Source organism: Mirounga leonina, unplaced genomic scaffold (assembly GCF_011800145.1).
Source record: "Mirounga leonina isolate KUSES-001 unplaced genomic scaffold, KU_Mleo_1.0 Mir_165, whole genome shotgun sequence".
NCBI lineage: Eukaryota > Metazoa > Chordata > Mammalia > Carnivora > Phocidae > Mirounga > Mirounga leonina.
In genome coordinates this window covers 46,689,606-46,715,311 of record NW_023270415.1, presented here as the reverse complement: position 1 = coordinate 46,715,311, position 25,706 = coordinate 46,689,606, and the positions used below count along the sequence as shown (strand labels likewise).

The following is a 25,706-nucleotide window of genomic DNA, read 5'->3' as shown; positions in this document are numbered from 1 at the left end:
TCTTTCTTTCTTTCTTTCTTTCTTTCTTTCTTTCTTTCTTTCTTTCTCTAAGAGAGAGAGTGCACGCAAGAGAGAGCACAAGCAGTGGGGAGGAGCAGAGAGAGGGACAAGCGGACTCTGCACTAATCACAGAACCTGATGCGGGGCTTGATCCCAGGACCCTGAAATCATGACCTGAGCCGAAACCAAGAGTTGGCTGTTTAACAGACTGAGCCACCCAGGCGCCCCCAAACAGCATTTTAAATGTACACTTTTTGTTTATTTTGCTGTTGTAATTTGCTGAGATAGAATCCTATCTACTCATTCATTTGATTCACTCTATTCTCCTCCATTCATCATTCAGTCACTGAATATTTTTGTTCCCACTATGTACCAAGCACTGTAATGGGAGCAGAGACACAATGGTGAATGAGGCAGAAATGGTTCAACCTTGGCAGGACGCACCATGAACTTCCCCAGGCCTTATTGTCAGGGAGCACAAAGGACATTGTCTTCGTTTGTATCATCCAGAAGAAAAAGGTGCTTTCACTGTGGCTCAATTCCCTGTGTTCCACGAGAATGGCAGTAGCTTCTGACATGAGGTTGTCACCTTTTTCAAGCAGTCTCTTGCTTCTTTTGCCCTACCTTCACCCCCGGAGCAGTTTCTGGAGCTGTCCCAAGAGGTCCGGCACTATGGGTACTTGCAGCTGGATCCGTGTACCTGTGACTACCCAGAACCAGGCTGTTGGGTCGTCCTCTCTGTTGGCAATAATGAGATCAGCTGCTGCATAACCCTGCCTGACAACCAGACCCAGGAAATCATTTTCCAGATGAACAGAGTGAAGTGCTGGCAGGTCACTTTCCTTGTAAGTATCTTGGCACTTTGCCTTACCCGTGATTTAAAGTCTCTACCCATGGTTTAAAAATCCTATTGTCTTTGGATGACAAAGTTGGCAGTAGGGAGATGGGCCTGCCGTTTGCATCACTACCTTGAGTGGACCGGCATCTAAGCCACATGAAGCATCACCTAATGGTAAAACCTGTCTCTGGTCTGGTGCAAGTGGCCCATCCATAACAGTAGAGACAGCCATCTTCCCACTTGGCAACAACAGGCTTCTTTACTGCTTGGAGGCTGGTTATAGTAATACGGCATAGAGAAACAATGGCTACTGTTTATGGAGTACTTAATACAGACTCAGTACTGACAAGATTTCTACCCTTGGAAACTGGATGCTGACCAGTAGAGCTCTCCTCAAGGATCCCCAGCCTCATACTTACATTGCCATCTCCTCCCATAGGAAATGCTATGATCAGATGTATTGAGTGCCTACTTTGTATCAGATGCTGTTCTGGGTGCTGCCACATCTATTTAATTAAATTCTTGCAATAACTCAGTGAACTAAGTGGGATTATCCCCTTTACACAGGAAACTGGGGTTAACTCGGAGAGGACAAACACTATTAGAACAACCGCGACCCCCAGTTGCTAAATCCTTGGAATCCACAGGGATTTTTTGGCTGGCACAATACTAAACCTCTCTGTGGCATTTGGTGTTGTCAACCATTACTTGCTTCTCAGAATTCCCTCTCCTTCCTCCCCTGTTTTGTGGGCTGCCTCTTCCTCTGAGCACTTCTGAAGTGCTCGTTTCCCCTGGGGTTCCATTTCCATCTTTCCTCTACATATTCTCTGAAATCAATTGCCTACCTCCCTGTCGAAAGGTCCAGTATTTCCTAATGCCTTCTGGACATCTACACCAGGTGTCTCATGGACATCCCAAATGCAGCCTTTTCCCAAACCAGACTCATCCTTGCCCTCTCCTGCCCATCCTAGAGATCCTCCCCACTGTGTTCCCCATTTTGGTAAATACGACTTCTACCACCTGCTAAAGGCCAAACCAGCAATCTTGACATTTTCAGCATATGATTCCAGTCTTTTAAACTTACAGGAACTTGTTTTATGGCCCCAAATCTGGTCTATCTTGGTGAATGTTCCATGTATACTTGAAAGGAATGTGTATTCTGCCACTATTGGGTGAAGTATTCTGTAAGTTATCAATTAGGTCAAGCAGTTGACAGCGTTCAGATCTCCTGTATCCTTGTACGTTTTCTACTTGTTCTATCAGTTACTGAGAGAAGAGGAATGTTAAAACCTTCAAACCTAATTGTGGATTTGTCTATTTCTTTGAGGTTTATCAGTTTTTCCCCTCTTTTCCTGCCTTCTATTGATTAAGTATTTTATGATTCCATGTATTTACACCATTTTTTTTTAGTTGTACCTTTTCATTTATTTATGGTTACTTTAGACTTCTTGAACTTATTACATTCCACTTTTAATTATTATACTACACAAAAAGTGTAACAACACTGTACTTCTCTTTCCCCTTTTGTGATATTTATTGCCATATTTCTACATATATAATCCTCATGCTGCATTATAATTATTTTTGCTTTTAAACAGTTGATTCTTTTTAAACTTTTAATTTTGATGTAACTGTAGGTTCGCATGCAGTTGTGAGAAATGGTACAGAGATCCCGTGTACTCTTCACCCACTTTTCTCAAATTGTTAGTTACATCTTGCAAAACTATAGCACAACATCAACATCAGAATATTGGCATTGATACAAGCAGGAGTCCAAACATTTTCATTATCCCACGAACCCCTCATGTTGGCCTTTTAGAGCTCTACCCACTTTCTCTCGCCACACCTCTCTTTAGCCCCAAGGAACCACTAATCTGTTTTTTTTTTTTTTAATTTTTTTTTTTATTAAAGATTTTTATTTATTTATTTGACAGAGAAAGACACAGCGAGAGAGGGAACACAAACGGGGAGTGGGAGAGGGAGAAGCAGACTCCCTGCCGAGTAGGGAGCCCGATGCGGGACTCGATCCTGGGACTCCAGGATCATGACCTGAGCCGAAGGCAGTCGCTTAACCAACTGAGCCACCCAGGCGCCCTGTTTGTTATTTTTATAATTGTGTCATGTCAGGAGTGCTACGTAAAACTTTTGGAAGTGATGGATATATTCATTACTTTGATTGTGGTGATGGTTTCATGAATGTATGCTTATGTCCAAACTCATCAGATTGTGTACATTAAATATGTGCAGGGTTATTTTTTTACATCAATTATACCTCAATAAAACTTAAAAAAATAAAAACACGGGGCGCCTGGATGGCTCAGTTGTTAAGCGTCTGCCTTCAGCTCAGGTCATGATCTCGGGGTCCTGGGATCGAGCCCCACATCGGGCTCCCTGCTCTGCAGGAAGCCTGCTTCTCCCTCTCCCGCTCCCCTTGCTTGTGTTCCCTCTCTCGCTGTGTCTCTCTCTGTCAAACAAATAAATAAATAAAATCTTTAAAATAAATAAATAAATAATAAAAAACACAGGTTTTAGAAACCTAAAACAAGATTATGTACTGGTCAGTCGATGAAAATGTTGTGACCAGAGGTTTGCAGGAACCTAACCGTCCATTTCCCCTGGAGCAATGACTCGGTGTTCAGTAATGCAGTGTTTACAGTGACTTTATAGAACAGGACTACTGTGAATAATAAGAATTGACTGCATTTAGGAGGCAAAAATATAAACAAAAACAAGGAATTGATTACCTTACAAATGTTCTTCAAGTGGAATCATATGTAGCCTTCAGGACTGGCTTTTTTTACTCAGCATAATTCTTTCGTAATTCACTCAGATTGTTGTATATGTCAGGAGTTTGGTTCTTTTTATTGCTGCGCAGTATTCCATGGTATGGAATGGACAAGGTTTATTTAACCACTCACCCAATGAACGATACCTGGTTGTTTCCAGTTTTTAGCTATTATGAATAAAATTCCTATAAACATTCATACGTATGTTTTGGAGCACAAATCTCCATTTCTGTGGCATAAATGCTTGGGAGGACAATGGCTGGGTTATTTGGAAGTTGCGTGCTTACTCTTTTAAGAAATTGCCAAACGATTTTCAAGAGTGGCTGCGCTAATTTCCATTCCCACCAGTGATGCCTGAGTGATGGAGTTTCTCTGCATCCTCATCAGCATTTGGTGTTGTCACTGTTTTTCAGTTCAGTCATTCACCTAAGTGTGGAATGGCATTTCATTGTGATTTTAATTTGCATTTCCCTCCTGGCTGATGGTGCTGACCATCTTTTCATATGCTCATTTGCCATCTTGTCTATCTTCTTTGGTGAAATGTTTTCTTCCATATCTTTTGCCTATTTTCTTTTTTTTTTTTTATTCTTATGTTAATCCCCATACATTACAACATTAGTTTTAGATGAAGTGTTCCATGATTCATTGTTTGTGCACAACACCCAGTGCTCCATGCAGAACGTGCCCTCCTCAATACCCATCACCAGGCTAACCCATCCTCCCACCCCCCTCCCCTCTAGAACCCTCAGTTTGTTTTTCAGAGTCTATCGTCTCTCATGGTTTGTCTACCCCTCCGATTTCCCCCGCTTCATTCTTCCTCTCCTGCTATCTTCTTCTTCTTCTTTTTTTTCTTAACATATATTGCATTATTTGTTTCAGAGGTACAGATCTGAGATTCAACAGTCTTACACAATTCACAGCGCTTACCAGAGCACATACCCTCCCCAGTGTCTATCACCCAGTCCCCCCATCCCTCCCACCCCAACCCCCACTCCAACAACACTCAGTTTGTTTCCTGCGATTAAGAATTCCTCATATCAGTGAGATCATATGATACATGTCTTTCTCTGTTCTAATTGATTGTTTGGGGTTTTTTGTTTTGTTTTGTTTTGTTTTACTGTTGTTTTGAGAGTACTTCATATATCCTAGTTACTAGTCTTTTGTTGGATATGTGGTTTGCAAATATTTTCTCTCACTCTCTAGTTTTTCATCCTCTCAACAGGGTCTTGTACAGAGCAAAAGTTTTTAATTTTGATGAATTCTAATTCATCAGTTTTTCATTTTATAGATTGTGCTTTTAGTGTTGAATCTAAGAACTCTTTGCCAAACCCTGGTTCCTGAAGATTTTTTTCTTAGAGTTTTTTTCCTAAAGGTTTTACAGTTATAGGTCATACATTTAAGTCCATGACTCATTCTGAGTTAGTTTTCATCTAGGGTGTGAAACTCAGAACGACATTCCCTTTTTTGCCTGTGGAAGTCCACTGACTCAGCACCATTTGTTGCAAAGCCTGTCCTTTAAGTGACTTGCTTTTGCACCTTTGTCAGATATCAGCTGGGCATATTTGTGTGGATTTATTTCTGGATTCTCTAGTCTGTTCCATGATGCATATGTCTATCCCTCCCCCAGTACTACATACACAGTCATTCCCTTCCTTTGTAACAGCTTTATCAAGATATAACTCACATACCATACAATTCACTTATATAAAGTGTATAATTCAGGGGTGTTTAATGCATTCCCAGAGTTTTGCATCCATCACCACAATCAGTTTTAGAATACTTTCATCACCTCAGAAAGAAGTCCCGTACCCCTTAGCTCACGTCTGTATCCCCCCATTCCTACCAGCCCTAAGAAGCCACCAATCTGCTTGTCTTTATAGATTCACCCATTCTGAACATTTCATGATTAATGGAATCATATATGATCTTTGTGACTGGCTTCCTTTACTTGGCATAATGTTTCCAAGTCCACCCTTACCATAGCATGTATAAACACTTTATCTTTTTCATGATCAAATACTATTTTGTTGTATGGATATACTATATTGTGTTTATTCATTCATTCATGGACATTTGGGTTGTTTCTCTCTTTTGGTTGTTATGAGTTATGCTGCTATGAACATTTGTGTATAAGTTTTTGTGTGGATATAGGTTTTCATTTCTCTTGGGTATATGATTAGGAGTGGAATTGCTGGTACCATGATGGTAATTCCATATTTCATTTTGTGAGGAACTTCTAGACTATTTTCCAAATAGTCTGCTTGATGTTATGTACCCACCAGTGATGTATGAGGGTTCTCCCCATGCACGGACAGAATATTATTCAGCCAAACATCTGAAAAGAGCTCTCTGGAGCTCTTATTCTGTATAAAGTCCTTGTCTGTGATCCTCTGCCCCACAGATTGCATCCAAATTAGGTGCCCATCCTACCTCCTTCCATAGACCTGGGTTTGCTTCCCTTACAATACTTATAATACTTATCATACCAAACTGTGGTAACTTACTTTCATAGCCCCTCATAGACTGACAGCGTCCTGGGGATAGTGACTATATCACTTGTTTTAATATTTTGCCCAGCAGTTAATAGCTGCTTAAATTTCTATTGGAGATCAAATACTATCTTTTCTCTGTAGGGAACTCTGCCGAATATGGAGGGACCCCAGCAAACTCTCAACCAAAACTTAGAGCTCAGATTTCAGTTTAGTGGAGACGGTGGCTGGCAGTGGTTTGTTATTTACACCAAGCAGGTGAGTTCTTGGGACAGCATATGAGAACCAGCACTGAAATGCTCTCCTGCTTGCTGGGGTGAACAAAGCACATTACCCTAACCCAACCAGAGCAGAGTACTAGAATATGCTATACACCCTCCTTTTTGGCCTATAATACTGTTTTTTTTTTTTTTTTGGTTTATTTTTTGTTTTGTTTTATTTTACTGGTCACCACAGGCTTCATGTCGATTACAAATGAATTTAGTTACTAAATAACAGAAGACTCAACTAATAGTGGCTTAGACAAAGCGTTGGTGAACTTTCTCTCAAAGGGCCAGATGGTAAATATTTTAGTTTGGGGGTCCATCTGGTCTCTGTTACAACTACCCAACTCTGTTGTAGTACAAAAGTAGCCACAGACAATATGTGAACAAATGGGTATAGTTGTTTGCCAATAAAAATTTATAAAAACAAGTGAGGGGCTAGATTTATTGACCTCTGACTTAGACAATACAGATTTTTATCTCACTTAACAAGAATACTAGAGGTAGATGATTGACATCCCTTTTATCTGGAAGGCAAAAGCTTTGCCTCAGAAGCCCCAGTAGACTTTCCATTATGTCTCATTGACCAGAACTGAGTCTCGTGACCACTCCTAGCTGCAAGGGAATCTGAGAATCAAGTATTTAGCAAAAAAGAACAAAATTCATGATCAGCTTAGAGTAAGCATGAGCTGGGCACTTTGTCATCAGACAAAATCAAGGTTCTCTTAGGAGAGGAGAGACTGTTGGACAACAATCCAGGTCTTCCATGGCTTTGTAATTAAAGTTGGAATAAAATTTTTTTTTAAAAAGACTTAATTTTCTAAACACCAAATTCAGCTGAAAAATTCTATGAAATAACTTAAGCTATTTCAAATTAGAATCAAAACTACAAATGTTCTAAAACAAAACCAAAATATCAAAGTAATCTTTGCATCAGCATTTCATTCAACTTAAGTCGCTGGCGATCACACTAAATTCCATGGAGCACTGTGGTTTCAGGTAACCGAAGCTCCCTGAGACACTCTACTTTTAATATAGTTGTGATCACAAGATAATAGATACCAAGGTCCTCTGAAAAACATGAAGAACTAAACCAAATTCTAGGGTAAAGAAATGGGCCATCAGGTTCACCTTGAATATGAAACATCCTTAGGGAAATGGTAGGATGGTTTGCAGTCACTTGGAGAGATGCAGATAGATCTTGGCAGTGAATCCACCTACCCTTGCCCAGAATGCTAAATGCAGTAGTTAAATTTTATTATGGTCTTTTAATCTAGTCTGTACCAAATGAGTTTAAGCCGCTATAGAGAGTGCAATAAACATTCTTTTAAAGGATTCCTAGTAAGCTCTTATTTCCTTTGGAGTGTGGGTTTATTGATACGTACCCAAGAGCTACTCCTGCAAAAGGAAGAAATGTGGCTTGTGTGCCTTGCAAATACAAATGAGGCCTTGGACCCCAATATTTTCTAGACCCTTTAAACAATAGCTCACTGCCTTTATATTGAATAAGCCTTACCTGGTTTATAGCCAAGTCTTAACCTACATATTTGTGCACATCGTATGGAATATGGAATCGGTCCACATCTTATGGGGCATTATTAAACACCCTTCCAAGCTCTATCAACTCAGGTTATGTTGTTTAACTATTTCATATCCTAGTTTTGTGTAGGTTATATATATGCACAGATAAAAGAGTTAGTTTTTAGCTAAACCAGGAAATCAGAATTTGTTTTTGTATGTAAATCCCATGTCTTCTACTCTTTTCCTTATTGGTAGCAGTGCCTTTCTTCTCTTCTACCTCCTTTCTCTCCCCTTAAACGAAATAAATTAGTCAATCTCTACAGTCCTGCAAGACTCTGAGATGCTACCCATATGTAGCCATTCTCCCTCTAATTCTACTTTCTATGTCCTATCCTCCAAGAGTCTCTGCTTTGGCCACGATCCCAACCTGGGTTTTCTCTCTCTTTCCTTTCTCCTCCTCTCCATCACTCCCCTCCCTTCAGTGCAGTGACCATCCTTGAGCATAAATTTATACTAAGAGCCTGTAACCTCAAGCTTTGAGCTTCAGTTGTCTCAAACTTTAGTAGGGCCAAAAGAGAAAAGTGCAAGCCAAGCATTGCAAGCAGGACAAAGGAGAAAGAGGACTAGTGGGAAAGGAGCAAGTGGGGAAATCGCAGGGAAACTTAATGGGCACGTGGAGTGAAGATCCTGGAAAAAGGAAACCCCAGCTTTTGTGTAGCAAGATGTCTAACATGGGTCTTGGCACCAACGATGAGCCAACAAAAAGCCACAGGTGATCATGGGAGCAACCATCAGTCTTAAAAGTGAGTGATTAAAGATGCCAGAAAAATAAGAAAGTGCTGAAAAACAATTTTTTTGGGTTCAGTAAAAGCCATAAGGTGTTAATATACCCTTTCAAACAGACAGGTTTATGCCTAGTAACAGGTCTGTCAACAATTATGTATACAATTAAATGTAAGATCAACCATCGTCAGTTGATTTGATTACAATAATAAGCATTTTTTATTATTTTTTGCTTGTAAAACATGAGCTGCTTACAAAGTAATAGGAAAAAATAGGAGGGGAAGTTTTAAGAGGGAAAATGATTAGTAAATGTAATGATTCTCTGTCTTTTTAAAAATCTACCCTAAGTACATCCATGTAATTAAGAAAATGTATGGCTACTTGCTAATTGCATATTATGCAAATTTATGGAAATTAAAGATGAAATCGAAATTCTTCAAAGTGTGCTATTGGAGAGCAGAGTTCAAAATCTGCTTTGTAGTGTGAGGAAGGAAGAAAGACAAGATCTCTTCAGTTGAGAGACTTTATTTCTGGGTTCTTCAGGCCTTTTTGCTGAGTAGCTGCTTGAAAAAGATGATCTCAGAAAAGATGCTAAAGCTAGCTGAAGAGAATCCAGAAATGGTAAGTGCTCTTATCTGTGTATCTTTTTCACTTTAAGTTCCCACCATCAGCCAACATTAACCTACAGGGATGAATTCTGACCCTCTGGTGAAGAACCCAACCTCCCAGAAATGAGCTCCTCTGCCTTCTCTAATGAGCTGTCTTTAGAATTCAAGCCATTTTTCCAAGAGAAGTGTCCTGACATTGCTCTCTATCCTTGTATCTCTGCTTTCCCCCAGATGGAAGATTCCAGATTTTCCATAAAAACTACATCATAAAGTCAGGATCCTGAGAGGTCTTTAACACAGCAGCGATGAACTTAAATAAACTCTACAGTTTTGTCTCTAGAAAGAACTCAGAGTTTCTTGAAGCTTCGACTGTGCCAAATTAAAATGCCATTAGAAGTCGAAAGAAGCCATAGAGCAAAAGAAACTCTCAAGGCTATAAATTTTTCTCAGTGTAAAATTAAACTTTGCTTTTCTAGTCTGTGTCTCTTCAATAAAGGCCTAGTAACTCACTGAAAGGGTTGGCGGCAGGCTGTAAAAAGAGACACTGAGATTTTAAACTTTTTGACTTGCCTTGTCACCATCATGATACAAGCATATCCCAAATAAGACAGTACAATTAGAGTTTTAAAGATGATTACAAATACTAATGCCTAGTTGACATGTATAAACATTTTTTTTTTTTTTTTGCAGAATGTTATACTGATCTTTAAAAATGCAAAAGAAAACACTTGGAAATGTTCCCTAATGTTTTCATTTAAATTGAGTCCTTTATAAGAGGATGGGTGACATCTTTCGTTGAACGTTGCTCTTTATTAGACTTTACAGCTTTTTTTCTGAGAAAATAGTTGCATTTTATCCTTATTTCTCTTTCTTCCAAAACTGAAAATATTTTCCTAGGGAAAATAAAATTTACTGCCCCTTGGTATTCAAACAATTCAAAATGTACTATAGAGTAGCAAATCAAAGCAATGAAAGAATCATGGATGCTTGTTTTTAAAGAGTCATAAAATCCAACCTCTCATGCAGGATGGACCCCCTTAGGCTCCAATTATTATATATATACAAAAAGAAGAAGAAAAAGTAGTTAACTGAAGTAGCCCCATTAAAAGGGAGAAGTACTCTCAAATGTGGCTGAATAAAATGTAAGCTACTTGATGCAGGAAATACTTGTACAATGAATAGCTAAAGAGTTTGCTAAACAATAGAAGGTAGTGACCTATTTAAAGTTTAAAAAAACAACAACCACACTAACTACAATCTTTAGATTTGCACACAAATTGAAACCTATCCTTTCCCGTGGCTGATAGTGAAATCAGCATATTAGTCAATATTGCATTGCTTAATCCAAATACTCAACAAGTTTTATTTCCACAAGGTCCTTTTTTTACTTTCTTATTTTGGTTCTTGGAAAGGAAAGTTAAGACCCTTCCTCTGGAAAATTGGTTTTTTTGGGGCACCTGGGTGGCTCAGTCGGTTAAGTGTCTAACTCTTGATTTCAGCTCAGGTCATGATCTTGGGGTCCTAGGATTGAGCCCCGTGTTGCATCAGGCTCTGCACTCAGCAGTGGGAGGGGCTGCATCTGCTTGAGATTCTCTCCCTCTGACCCTCCCCTCGCTCACTCTCGCTCTCTCTCTCTCTCTAAAGTAAATAATAAAACATTTAAAATTTTTTTTTAAAAAAGAAAACTGGGTTTTCAAGGGGATGTGGTAGGGATAGTCCACATTTCAACCTGAAATTTCATCTACAAACCCCTGGGTAGAATGAGACCCTAGAAAGTGAAAAGAGCAAGCAGATCAGCTCTTTGAATGTATACTGAGTTCTGGGCTTCCTCACAAAGCACAGTTGACTAGAACAAGTCATTCTATGGAACTTAAAGTAGCCATATAAATGCATGACTGTGACATTCACTCATTTTCTAGGTAAACACATGAAGTCTGAACTGACACATATCATTTATAAAAGGCTTGTATGGACTAGGATCCAGAGGTCTCTATTTTGCAAGGCAGACTAGATTCCAAGATTTTGATAATCATGAAGAATCTGGAAAGGGGCAGAAAAATTAAGGAAACTGTAACCAAATGAACCCCATAAAAAAGCAGATAGTCCTTAAAGGAGATTAAATAGTATTATTTTATCCTAGTAAGAAGAAAGGCTTTGAAAGAAGAAATTTAGTGCTAACTTTAATTACAGCTAATTAACTTAGCTATAGGCAATGCTTTCAAAGGTGAGACTTGAACCATTTCTGAAGAGATCATTAAAATTTGAAGTCAAATAAATGCACTAAAAAAATGTAAACACACAACAAAATCATGTTACTTTTTTTTTTTTTTAAGATTTATTTATTAGAGAGAGAAAAAGAGAGCATGGGCAGGGGGAGGGGGAGAGGGAGAGAGAAAGGGAGAAGCAGACTCTCCACTGAGTAGGGAGCCCGACACAGGGCTCCATCCCAGGTCCCTAGGATCATGACCTGAGCCAAAGGCAGACACTTAACCACTGAGCCACCCAGGGACCCCAGAATGTTATATTCTTAAAGGCAGTATAAATTGCAAACCAGAAGCAGAAAAAAATTGTAACATTCTTTTTAGAGCTATGCTCCTATGCAAAACCTTTAAGAAATAAATTTTGTTATTATTTGCTCCTTTTAACTAGAACAAAACTTTAAGAATTATGTGAAAATGAAGTGTATTTGTTAGTAGTAGGTTTGGCTATATATAATGAAGAACAAAACAAGACAGAAGAAGTGTCCTAGGTAAAATAAAAGTTTGTGTCTTTCTCATCTAAAAGAAACCCAAAGGTAGGTAGTCTAGGGCTGGGATAGTGGCCCCATGATGTCACCAGAGACTTTCTGCTCTGCCATCTTTTTTTTTTTTTTTAAAGATTTTATTTATTTATTTGAGAGAGAGAATGAGATAGAGAGAGAGCATGAGAGGGGGAAGGGTCAGAGGGAGAAGCAGACTCCCTGCCGAGCAGGGAGCCCGATGCGGGAATCGATCCCGGGACTCCAGGATCATGACCTGAGCCGAAGGCAGTCGCTTAACCAACTGAGCCACCCAGGCGCCCCATGCTCTGCCATCTTTAGTGTGTGGCTTTTCACTCGTGTTGAAGATGGCTGCTGGAGCTCTAGTCATTACATCCACATCCTAGGCAGCAAGTATGATTGGAAGTGTGAATGGCTCATCTCTTTTCTTTAAGGAAGGGTCTCTGAAGTCCCACAGAATTTCAGCTTATGGCTCATTGGCCAAGAGTTAGTCACACCACAGGCCTTCACCTACCTGCAAGGGAGTCTGGCAAATGCAGTCTTTTTACAGGGTATGTTGTCTCTCCAAATAAATTTGGGTGGTATTACTAAGAAAGAAGGGCAGATGGATAATAGAGTAGGCTACCAGCAATCTCTGCTATTGAAAGAAATCTAAAAGACATCAAGAAAAGAAAGCAGATATATTTTATGCAATAGATGTGTTCTTAATGAGTTTCTGAAAGTGTATCATTATTATTATCTTGTATATTGAACCATAATCTGAATACATGAGAGGTATCAGGAATAAGATGGTGACTAATTTTCTGAATTGAAAAACATTTTATATTTTTAACAATCCGTACCTAGTTTGTTTTATTAGTTTGTGTATTTTTTTCTTTAGGTTTACTAAAAAGTGGTTCTGAATCTCTAAATTGGTTTTCTGGAAAATAGCAAAGAACCAAATGGCTTTCTGATTCTGGCTTGCCTCATACCTCTCACCCCCAATGCCAACTACCATCACCATATGTATTTTCCTCTCCACTCCTCTTTCATTCTGTGCAAGATCAGACAATGTAAAAGGCCACTGGGCTCAGAGATCATGCTTTGAAGTATGTTTCTGTCACATGTGAGGAGGGGAAACAGCAAGGGCAATATTATCTGATGTCCCAGAAATGTCAGCCTTCGAATAGTTGGCGCTGTCTAGAAAACAAAAAAAGTACAGATATATTACAGCCCACTTGAGACTGGTCTGAGCATAGCAGGTGGACAGAATTTTAGAGAGCCAGGGGGAAATTACCATGTGAGCGTAAGTAGACTATTAAAAGAAACTACCTGTTGATGAAGAAGAGTGTATAGGAATACTGCATTATGAAAAAAGGATTTGCTCTCTTCCCCCCCACCAACTTTATTCCCCCTGGTATATAAAATATTTAAAGCCCTTATTCGAGTAAGTCAAGGAAACAGATATCAGAAATTGCTTAACATTCATAGTAGGTTCTGTTTTATTTATTTCAACATAGAGAGGGGAGGAAGATGAAGGAGAATAGGAGAGAGAAAGATTCTGAGCTATTTTCGCCAACTTCTGTATTTCATTGCACAAGGCTACTTACAAGCTATAATGTAATATTGTAAGCAATAACAATAATACTATAGCAAAACACGTAAGACAACAGAGCATTAATTTCTCATTTACCAAGACTTAATACTGATTTTTTTAAAAAGATTTTATTTATTTATTTATTTGAGAGAGAAAGCGCGCGTGAGTGGGGAATGGGGCAGAGGGGGAGGGAGAGGGAAAGGGAGAGAATCTCAAGCAGCCTCTGCACTAAGCATGGAGCTGATGTGGGGCCCCATCTCAGGACCCTGAAATCATGACCTGAGCTGAAACCAAGAGTCAGATGCTTAACAGACTGAGCCACCCAGGCGTCCCTAATAACTGATTTTTTTTTAATTATTAAGCTAGGCTTCAAATATATGAACATTTCTATTAATACCAACCTAAAGGAAGTCCTTTGCATCCTTCCAAGCAATCTATTTTATTACAATATTAACTGTAGTTAAAAGACAAGGCTCTTTTGCAGTGTCATGTTATTTATCCCACTTATTTTGAAACGTTCCTCCTTATATTCTCATGAAAAATATGCAGTAATAAACAATTTAATTCATCCACACCTCATTCTTGCATTTACAAATGCCTCTATTTACCATGCAGTGGTTGGAAACTCAAGGACCCAGAGTCAAGGAGTTTATTTGTTGGAGGAGAAAGACAATAGAGTGATACGTTGAGACCCGCACATAACACTAGTTGCTTAAGAAGAGTGTTCTTTTCCTCGAAGAAGAGTCTAAGAGCTGTTTCTCCCGAGCCCTGCCTAGGTCCTGTTTCTTGGCTGTGCCAGACAACTGCTAGCCTTTCCCGGTTCCCTGTCCACTCTCCCCCACCCCCGCTCTGCGCGCCAGAGACTCCTCTTGCTCTCGGGTCTCCCACCGGGGTCACCCATGGGAAAACCCAGCGAGAATGGATGGAGCGTGGAAGAAAAGTGAGATTGCGCGATTTCTCCCATTCTGTTCCTGCTGGCACAGCCTTCTGCGGAGGGCCAAGCTCCTGGAGGTGGCCTCTCCTCCCCACCGCTCTCGCTCCTCTCATTCCAGTGAGAGCTATCCGTGCGCCTTCAGGCCCAGGAGCCCCTCACGGCTAGCCCCTGGGGGCTCCAGCATCCCTTCACTGACTCACTTTAATCCTGGCCACACCTCCATTAAATAGCTCCTTTTTTAAAAGGCTCCTCAGCAGTGTGTCATCTGTTTTCTGCCGGGACCCTGACTGTTCTATTAAGCTTACCTTATGTACATGAGGTATATTCAAGTGTCTTGAACTTCTGCTTGATCTTCACTTGATTCATGGTGCCTTTTGATTAATCCAAGCCCCATTTGGCTTTGATTCAGCGTATGCATTGGGGCTCTGTGGATTATTTCAGGATTTAGGAGTTCATTTCGTGTGAAGTCCTTCTAGAAGCTCTGTTAAATCACAAAATCTATAGGCAACCACCAGTGGTTAAACATGAAGCTTCACTTCACTTTTAGGGGCTCGATTTCTGCAACGTTCCTACATTTGCAAATGAAGGGGGGGAAGGTGCGGATGGGAGGCAGGTGTGCCCGCTGACTGGCAGCCTTTGAGACCATTAAGAGGATTATTGTGGAAGGGGAAATGTGCTAGTTAAATAGATTATTTGTGTGTTTGCTTCCCCAGGCTGTGCTGACTGACATTTTACTAATCTATTTAGCAGATTGAAGTTCCAGAACAAGGCAAAAGTAAAAAATACCACATTCAACAAAGCCAGGTCTGTGAGTAAAATTATGTAATTGATACATTATAATTTTGATAAATCTGTCCTTTTCCCCCTTTAAGTAACCAAAGTCATTCTACTTTTAAGAATAAGCCAGAATTTTCGTACTCAGAAGCTCCTCCATGTAGGATTGGGCCAATTGGAGGACCATCACAGAAGTATAGTATTTTTACTGTAATACCCAGGAGGGCCAGGAGACATGCTCTCCTGAATTTTTACATAGAAAATTTCTAAGAAGAACATAAAATTCTTTAGTGATTTTCTTCTACACTCCATGCATTTTTTTTTAATCCTCTTTCTGGTTTACATTTCGTTTCATTAATTCTCTGCAGTGTACTCTGTAGAAAACAACCTTCAAGTTTATTAAATACTATTTGGAGCATTTAGGTTTGTTGGGCAGATTACAATAACAGTAAATATCATTCTAGAAAGCATTAGTAGGCACTTATTGCTAGGCACTGTTGTAAGCACTTTTATGTGGATTACCACGTCATTCCCACCAAAGTCCTATAAATCACGGGAGGAAACAGGCGCGGAGAGGTTAGGTGACTTGCCCAGGTTGCACAGTAATCAATGGGGGAAGAAGCAGACAGTCTGACTCCAGAGCCGTGCCCTTAACTAACCCTTCCTTTCTATGTTCAAATCCTAGTGTATGTAAGTGAAATAAAGATGACCTCCAAGTAGCATTTGAATGGAATTTATTATCAGTCCACTCCTGTTACACAGTCTGCTGTGTATATAAAGGTACAAAGTATATAAGGACAGTACTTATGAAAATATAAGGGCCTCTCTTGAGTGACTAAGCTCAGTAAAAAAAATTTAAAAACAGACTAAATGCAAAGCTTACTCTCTTTCATAATACCAGCATTTCTGGCTGCTTAGATCAGAGACAGGAGATAAGAACTCCACCACAGACTGGTGATGTGTCCTCAGGCAGATCAAAAAACTAAATGTTTAAGGGACTCTTGAGGTGCTTATTAAAATGTAAATTCCTGGGCCCCACTCCAAAAGATTGATTTAGCAAATCAGCATTTATAGCAAGCACCCCAATGGGGAATACTGCGCCAAGCTTCAATTTCTTTACCTGTAAAGTGTAGGTAGTAATCACTCCATCACTCAAATTCATCAGCAGCATAGTGATCAGCACAAAGGTTCTCAACCTTGGCTGCATGTTGGAATCACCCGAGGAGCTCTAAAAACAAATCATGGCTGGGCCCCACCCTCAAAGACTCTGACTTAATTGGTCTAGGGGCCTGGCAACAGAATTTTTAAAAGCTCCTCAGGTGGCCTAATGTACAGCCAGGATTGGAACTATTATCCTAGAACAGTGGTTCTCAAGGTGTCATCCCTAGAGCAACGCCATCAGCATACCTTGGGAACTTATTAGAAATTTACGTTCTCAGGCCCCAGACCTACTTCATCAGAAACCCGAGGGATGGGGGCTAGTAATCTGTGTTTAGCAAGTCCTCCAGATGAGTCTGATGCATGTCCAATTCTGACAGCCACTGTTCTGGAACAATAGATAACACATAGCACAACTATGATCAACATTGAAACTAATTCAGATGGCCTCCCAGATGAGCAGCAATGCTAAAATAGGCCAACTCCCTCACGCTCTAAGCAGGGCCAGCATGTCAGAAGTCGTCCAAGTATATTGAATTCCAACTTATTTAGCAAACCTTTATAGAGAGCTTATCCTGAGCCAAGCACTGTTATAATTGCATTCCACATATAACTCATTTAATCCCCATAACAACCCAGCTATTATTATTATCCTTGGTTTATAGCCAAAGGAACTGAAAACACAGAAAGGTTAAGTAACTTGCTCAAGGTCACACAGCAAGTAAATGACAGAGCCCCTATTGGAACTGAAGCAGTCTTTATCTGTTGTTTAACCAATAAAGTCTGTTTGTTCCTTTAACCACTTTGCCATGGGGCCTCTCTATCAAGACAAATCCCTCATAGAAAAAAAATTTTTTAGCTTATCTGCCCATTGAGGCACATTTATTTCATCAGGGACAAAGGCATGGCCTTGTCTTTGAGATTTCATAAATACTGAAGGCCAAGTATTCACTTACTGAGGGTTTATAGCAACCATAACCTCTTAAAATGTTTTAAAATACAAAACTTGTTAAAAATTTGTATTTGTGTTGGGTGTGCACTAAAGATTTGGGGTAGAGTTAAAAATGGAAATTTGCATAGCTTTAAGAGATGGGGGAAAAGGATGAGAGGCAGCATCCAAATGTCACCTGGGGACATTCCAGTGCCTGGAAAGGCCCTCTGAACAGGTCTACCTGTTCAGCATACCAGCAGGAGGCACTCTCAGCCCTAACACAGACACCTACCCCAAAATAAAGCTTCTATGGGGGAAAAAAACACTTGAAATAACCATCTTTTAAATAAATGTAACCTTTCTGTTGCCTTTTTAATATTATTTTAACATTCCCGACTTTGTAATTATTATTGTTGTTATGGAAATTATTTCCTCTCACATACATTTCTGACCTCTCTGTTTATTTCACAACAGAAAGACTCTTTTCGTTTTCTACCAAGAAAAAGCAAGATCGAGATGGCCAAAGCTGAATGTGTTTTTGGGATCATAAAGGAAGAAGAACTTTGATAGAAACTCACGTTTTTAAATGTCCTCTAGGGCTGTCTCAACAGTGAAAGAGCTTGGGGACTGAAAGTGGGCTGCTCACCAGCAGTGGAAGAAATGTGACCCCTTCCCATTTTCTCTTGACGTTAAGATGGACCGTATTCACCAAGGGTACTTCAGAACTCTGTGAATCTTAAGATTAAAAAGAAATATGAACCAAAGTTATACAGTTTGCTTTTAATGACTCATAAATGAGAAGTGGCAAATCCAAATCAATTAGTATGAAGTTCTTTTTTTTTTTTTTTTTTTCACTCTAATAGATGTTTACCTGGCTTGATGAAGTCTTCTATATGTTCTAATACTACATGAATGAAAGGCTCAGCCTAAAACACTATAAATGTACTTGGGGTCAAGTTCTGAAGACATGACTCATCACCTGCGGAGAATTTGGCTCTAAGAAATGGAATCATTGAAAAAGAAATCTGGACTTCACTGATCCATCCACAGCACCAAGCAAGGAGGTGATGAAATACTAATTTCTTTCCTTACGTCATTCTGAGCCTACCAGTAGGGATAGACTCAAAGTAACAGGCTGCCCCGTGTTCTGTTTCTCCACTGATGTAATTGTATTTTATCTTTAGAATGTGAAATTCAATTCACTAATCACATGCTATTTTGAATATTTTTATTTTGGAAAGCAATGGGGCCCTGCACTCAAAATCAGATACTATAATAAGTCTCTTAGCTTTAAAACCATGGATATTTTTTTCACTAGATTTTTCCTTATTTAGTTTCAGTTTATCATGATAATAAATGTAATTATATATGGAATTAAGACTGCAATAAGGGAGAGGGACGGAGGAATCTATGTAATGTAATTAAAGTGCCTAATGTTCTTTTCTCACTGGATTGTGTAACTAATTATGTAATAAATATGAAATATATTCTAGTGAATATAAAATTTACTGATGAAAATTCTGAGAATGATCTTTCTGAAGTATAGAATCTATTAAAACCCTGTAATGTTTATAAAGCAGTGCCTCCAGCCATAACTTCTAGTGCCATAAAATTTTATATTTATATTTTAGGCAGTAGTAGGATGTTTTTGCAAGGGGAGGGGTATAGTAAACATCCCAAATCATCCATGGTGATGGTATTAATGGATTAGGATACATTTTCAGATTAAAATAGAAGTTTATCTACTATTTTGCCAATTTAAGAATAGTCCATCAATTTCTTTTTAATTGCAAACATCTGCACTGTGTAAGGGCCTATTGGAGACACTAGGAATACAAACAGAACTTGTATTTGGGGGTGAGAAGGTGCATATACTAGATCGAACCATACCTGATTGTTGTTTTGCAGGTCAAAAGTAGTTGAATGTTGTCCGTTCCATATGTTTCAACTTGACATCTGAGAGCTAGTAATCCCAGACAACACGTGGTGGGTGTCCAATGTATAGTGTGGACCTGTGTGTCAGAGGGAGTTGGGAGTGGTCAGGAAGGCCCACGGGGAAGAGAGACTTTGAAGAAGGAGAGCCAAGTGGGGGAGCGATGGGGGCACACATGTGAAAGGATAAGATAGGCCCTAATGGGACAATGAGTGGGAAATGATGAGCAAACCGCTGTGTGCTGGCAAAGTTTTAGGTTAGGGAGTAGTTAGGAGATAAAGCTAAGAGAGAAGAGGGATCAGTACCTATGCATACACAAATGGAGTGAATCTATAGACTAAAGCATATGCTGGTAATTTCCAAAGCCATGTCACACCACTTAGAAGTTACCTCAAGGTTTTTTTTTTTAAGATTTTATTTATTTGACAGAGAGAGCGAGCAAGGGAGAGAGCACAAGCAGGGGGAGTGGGAGGGGGAGAAGTAGACTTCCCACTGAGCAGGGAGCCCGACATAGGGCTTGATCCCTGGACCCCGAGATCATGACCTGAGCCAAAGGCAGATGCTTAACGACTGAGCCACCCAGGTGGCCCACAAATGCAGCATTCCTATAAAATGAGCAGAGCACTTTATCCCTTATTTGAAGATGGCAAAAACAAAAGGATTGTATTTAACAGTTTTTTTCCCAAGACATAGAGATTATCATCAATATAAGGATACGAGAGGAAAGAAGTGATGGAGCACATTCACAGTATATACCATGAAGAAGAAAGGAACTGGGATGGTGGAAGACAAAACTCAAAACTTACTTTGTAAAATGGCACATTCCTTAGCAGTTATGTGGGAGAAGAAAGAACAATTAGCCCCTTTGGAGATTATTGGGCCTACATTTATGTAGAAGGAGTTGTGGGTTTGAATTACTTCTGGATCAAAACGCTTCATCATTGGGTAAAAAGTCTAAACTCTGACTGCCAGAGTGGCCTTCCCTGCTGCAGGCTCCGAGAGAGGCCAGAAGTAGGCCCCCATCTGTCCTGGGGGTGATGACCTCACTCTTGAGTGGTGCTGCTGGGCAGGACATTTCCAGCAGCCTAGCCCCTCAGCACAGGACAAGACACGAGCCAGTGCGTCAACTTTGTAAAGGCGGGCAGCTACTGAAACCCTTCAGGTAGGGCGCCTGGGTGGCTCAGTTGGTTAAGCGACTGCCTTTGGCTCGTTGTGATCCTGGAGTCCCGGGATCGAGTCCCACATCGGGCTCCCTGCTCAGCACGGAGTCTGCTTCTCCCTCTGACCCTCATCCCTCTCATGCTCTCTCTCATTCTCTCTCTCGCAAATAAAATCTTAAAAAAAAAAAATTAAAAAAGAAACCCTTCAGATAACTTCTAAGTGGTGCAACATGGCTTTGGAAATTACCAGCATATGCTGTAGTCTGTAGATCCGCTCCATTTATACCTATAAAACTGGTCCCCAGTCAGCCAAATTTTCTCCTGATGCATCTGCCATCACCAACATCACTGCTCCCCACTTCTACGCATATGTATGTGTTTCTATTGCTGTTCATTCTTCTAAAATTACTGGCATAAGCACCTGGCTCACGGGCCAGCCCACTAGTGTGAAAAATTGACAAAATAGAAGAAAAAAAGGCAGAGCTGACTCAAATGTGATTAGGCCCACAGGGTCTGAGCCCTTATCGGTCCTCTGGAGGGAATCACGTGCAGGCTTTATCTGAAGGGCTCATGTGCGCCCCAAAGCCAGGTCTTGGTCTAGGTCCGTATGTGGTGAGCTTGTGGCTTGCATGCATCCCCATGTGGGTGGACCCTTGGGAAGCAAACTTCATGCTACATATGTAAGTGAGAAATTAACCTTAAGTTTGCCCTCAAAGCGACTTTGAGAAGAGCTGAGTGATCCTACTTTGTGGAAAATCAAACAGGTTCCAAGCCTCAGTGGGAAAAGAATGGCCAAAGTGATCCTACAGTACAAAACAAAAGAAAACTCAGCAACGGAGGCAACTCTCCTTCTCCGGGTGCTTTTTAGTTCTCCCCTTGCAGTGTGTGGACCAAGGCTTACTGGGAGGACTGAGGCCAGGGGCCCATGTAGACTGCACTAAGGGAGATGGAGTGCAAGGTACTTCTCTCCTTCATTAGGGTGGTCTCAATCCTGTCCTTGGAGATCTCAGAAAAATAGTCAAGAAAAAGTTAGACATATTTTGCTGGCTCTTGTCACCCCAAAATAAAGCACGTTGAGTTAACTTAGAAAATGTATGGCTGGGGCACCTGGGTGGCTCAGTAGGTTGGGCGGCTGACTCTTGATTTCAGCTCAGGTCACCATCTCAGGGTCCTGGAATCAAGCCCCTCATTGGGCTCCATGCTTAGTGGGGAGTCAGCTTCAGGATTCTCTTTCCCTCTGCCCCCCCCCCAAAATAAAGTCTTAAAAAAAAAAAAAAGGAAGAAAGAAAATGTATACCTAACACCAATACTCTCTTAGAAGATGGCCTTTTAGGGATGCCTGGGTGGCTCAGTCAGTTAAGCGTCTGCCTTCAGCTCAGGTCATGATCCCAGGGTCCCGCGATCGAGCCCCACATCGGGCTCCTTGCTCAGTGGGGCACATGCTTCTCCCTCCGCCTGCAGCTCCCTCTGCTTGTGCTCTGTCTCTCTCTCTCAAATAAATAAATAAAATCTTTAAAAAAAAAATGGCTTCTCAGCCTTACCATTGTACTCCCCCCCCCCACTTTATTGACATATAATTGTACTTTGCTTATACGTTACTTTATAATAGCTATTTGTTGTATTCTTAGGAGTCATGTGTTGAACAGTTTTCCAGATAAGAAAAATTAGATAGAGCTATGGAAAAAGTCCATGGTGGGCTTGGCTCTTTGGTCTAGCCCTGTAGCTGGTGTACTTTTCTGTAAGGCACAGTCTTTAGCTCACCAAATGGGCTTTGGTTGTGTAACATCTTGGAAGAGGTTAGACAGTTGATTTAAAGGCACTGACCCTGGTGATTTTGCACTGCTCCTGCACTGAATGTGGTTTCTGTCCCGGAAATGTGGGAACACAGAGTTGGCTGTACTTCCTAATGGCTTTTCCATCTGTCCACATGAGCCCTTATTTGATGGGTTCTGCGGTGCAGCCGTTGTCTGGGATGGAGGCGCCTGGAGCGCCAGGCTGAAGCTGGGAGTGTGAGCTGGCTTCTCTGTGCGCATGCGTGCTCTCATTCGCGCTGAAAACTCGTCTCCACACAATGTCTGTGGAGGTCCCCCTCTTTGTATCGCATCTAGTGTGCAGAGGAAGAGGGGATGGAAATCTACTGCATCTGGGTCCCCATCAAGGGAAGTTAGAATTTGATTTTCTGCAAAATGCTAAGTAGAACAAGTGAAATGGCAGTTATGAAACATATGTGGCAAAGTCAACCAGTTGGAGACGGGTTCTATTCAGATCTCAACTGTAGCGATTTTGCTACAGTTGCTGGTTTTGCTACAGCAATAGCTGGTGGTACGTGATGCCCAGAGGCTCCATGCCAGCAAGTGCACCTATTTATGTGCAAAGGGAAAGCGGTTCCATGCCCCAGGACTTGTATGGCACTGTGTTAAGGGAGAAAATAGGAAGACTGTATATCAGAGGGGTTTTTTTTCATGTATTGACTGAATACATATCATAGCGGTTAAATTGAAGATTTCTTATAGGTAACTGGGTTTATCTCAATTACGTTTGTCGTTATTAGTTTCTCTTTTGCAATTAACTGTGGGTCGTTTGTGTCAAGATGTCTTTTTTCCTTATTTTTCTTCTCTTGTATCCTTTTTTCCCTTTCCATTTGTCAAAATTAAAACAGAAGTGACATGTGGGCTAGGGGTGATAATGAAGATGGGCTGAGATCTTAGTGAATTCTCTGTAGAAAAAAAAAATCCTAAAACCTTCTGTTTAAGTGCGGTAAGGACTTGTTACCTGGGACTTGTTAAAAAATCCCACTGGATGATATGACAAAAACAAACACAAAAGGCAACTAACTCCATTTTTTTAAATTTTTTTTAATTTTAATTTTTAATTTTAAAATTTTATTTCTTTATTTGACAGAGAGACAGCGAGAGAGTGAACACAAGTGGGGGGAGTGGGAGAGGGAGAATCAGGCTTCCCGCTGAGCAGGGAGCCCGATGTAGGGCTCGATCCCAGGACCCTGGGATCATGACCTGAGCCAAAGGCAGACTTTTAACGACTGAGCCACCCAGGCACCCCCATTTATTTTTTTTAATGTACCTCGTGAGCTTAGAAGATAGACACATAAAATACATTTTTGAGGTTTATAAAAAATAAAAATCATTTGTAAGTCTTTTCTGATTCTGTTTGCCTTAAAACAAATGCATAGGCTAAGAGCAATTCACATTACTTATCCAACCCCCCCCCCCCCTTATTCCCCTATAAAAATGTCACAAGTTTGCTTTCTTGTTGGTCAGGAGTTTAAGTTCAAAAGATGTATTAGTCCAGTTGTATTGGCAGAAAATATTTGTCAGAGTAGCCTTGGGCTTTCTCCTGACTGGGGCTTCACAGCTTTGGAAAAGGGAAATGAAAGTCCAGGCTCTGTGTTTTGAGAGGAAGAGAGCAGAACTGAGGCAAGTTCTGTTAAAGCTCATTCCCTGGACTATGTTTCAGGACTGAGAAGGAGAGGAGTTTTGCTTCTGTTTGAATGATCGCCAGGAGTTTATTTGGAGACTAATGTGAGAGTTAAGATCCCTTTAAGCCGAAAATATCGGTTCATTGTGAGCCCCCGGAGTGAGCTAAGTGCCCTTCCAGGGTTGCAGCAAACCCTTTAACAACACAGATTGCTGGAACCAGCTGCTCATTTTCTGGACCGAGCAGACATTCTGGAGCCCTCTGGGACCAGCATGAACCCTTCCCTAGCTTCTCCTTTGCCCACACTGAACAAACCTGGATCTAGCATGGTCTCTAAGGAGTGGGAATATTAGAAGGTTAGGAAGGAAATTTAGGGCCAGAAAGGAAAGGAGAAAAGGCCAGGCTAGCCTGGGCTAATTATCTCCTATTGGCTTTCCTTGCCTGCTTCTGAAAAAAAAAATTTATAAACCTATTAGCTTCTGAGTTTCTAGTGCTTGTTTTGAAGTATAAAATAAATTATCAATATGTGGACATGATCATTTCTTATGCACTCTGGAGAGTTTTTATTGACTTTTTTTTTAACGACATAGAACAGTGCTCTTTGGGAGATGGTTTCTTAGGTTCCCCACATAATCCTTATATGACAAGATATGACTTTCACATGCCTAAGAGCTCCTATCTCATTACTCAAGGACTGAGATCTGGTGGTCACAGGCATAATTTCTCACCAGTTGCTTTTAAAGGCTTTGCAAAGCAATGCATTTGCTTAAACCTTTGCAAAATGTATTCCCTTACTAATGATCAGTTCCTTAACTTGTGGAAGGGAAGCTTAATCAGGACTAAGCACTATATACGTCCCCATCACATACATTAGTCTAATATATGTGTGAAAATCCATGTGGTTCTGGCACATGTGGGTAAGAGCAACGAAAAACAACAAATGGGTGTTGCAGCGAGGAGCCAAGTTCTTTTCTTCTTTCCACGGATCTAACTCTTATCTTAGTAACTCCAGAAATTCAAGATCTAAGATGTTTACTTTGCAATTAATAAAGGGAGAGAGATCCCTTTCTGAAGGTTTTGCTTGCATACTTAATTTCTAGTTGTGTTGGTTGCTGGAGGGACAGATTATACTCCTAGATTCCAAATTTTTTCCTCAGTGTTGCAGATATAATGCCAGGCACCCAAGCACACTTCATTTTTTTCTGGTGGTTTAAATGTTTAAACTGTTGGGGAACCGGAACAAATCTAACTCTTGTGTAGATAAACATAGGCAATTTATTCATTCTATGGGTAAGCCTTGGGAATCCGCAGGGTTGTTAGAAACACCTGATTCTCCCTAGCCGGGAGTGAGATGGGATGCCCGTGGAAGCAACACTTTTGGTAGCATGTCTCCCTCTGATGGTCATTTGTTAGTACTACAAAACCACCCTGAACAGTCGTAAAGCTCAAAAACAAGTAGAAATTCCTTTTCCTTTGTAGGTATGATGTTTTTTGGGTTTGTGTTGTTGTTTTTGTTTTTTAGAGAGGGAGGGGAAGAGGGAAAGAGAGAATTTTAAGCAGGCTTCATACCCAGCATGGAGCCCCATGCGGGGCTCAATCTCACGACCCTGAGATCATGATGACCTGAGCCGAAATCAAGAGTCAGACATTTAACCAACCCAGGCGCCCCAGTATGGTGTGTTTTTAAAGGACTTTCCCCATTCCAACACATCTCCTTTCTACAGGGACAATTGGTTACACTGGGATGGTTGCTAGATCA

At 40.6% G+C, this 25,706-nt stretch overlaps 1 protein-coding gene across 1 annotated transcript in view; it reads left to right on the top strand.

Annotated features, from left to right (window-relative positions):
• The window catches only part of SNX31 (sorting nexin 31), a 57,552-nt gene extending 39,398 nt beyond the window's left edge, over positions 1–18,154 (top strand). Inside the window, exons 10-14 of the mRNA XM_035011646.1 lie at positions 642–845; positions 6,258–6,371; positions 9,224–9,301; positions 15,304–15,360; positions 17,894–18,154. Coding sequence (XP_034867537.1) covers positions 642–845; positions 6,258–6,371; positions 9,224–9,301; positions 15,304–15,360; positions 17,894–17,986 — 546 coding nt within the window. The 3' untranslated portion in view covers positions 17,987–18,154. The remainder of the gene's footprint in view (positions 1–641; positions 846–6,257; positions 6,372–9,223; positions 9,302–15,303; positions 15,361–17,893) is intronic.
• The last annotated feature ends 7,552 nt before the right edge of the window (positions 18,155–25,706 follow it).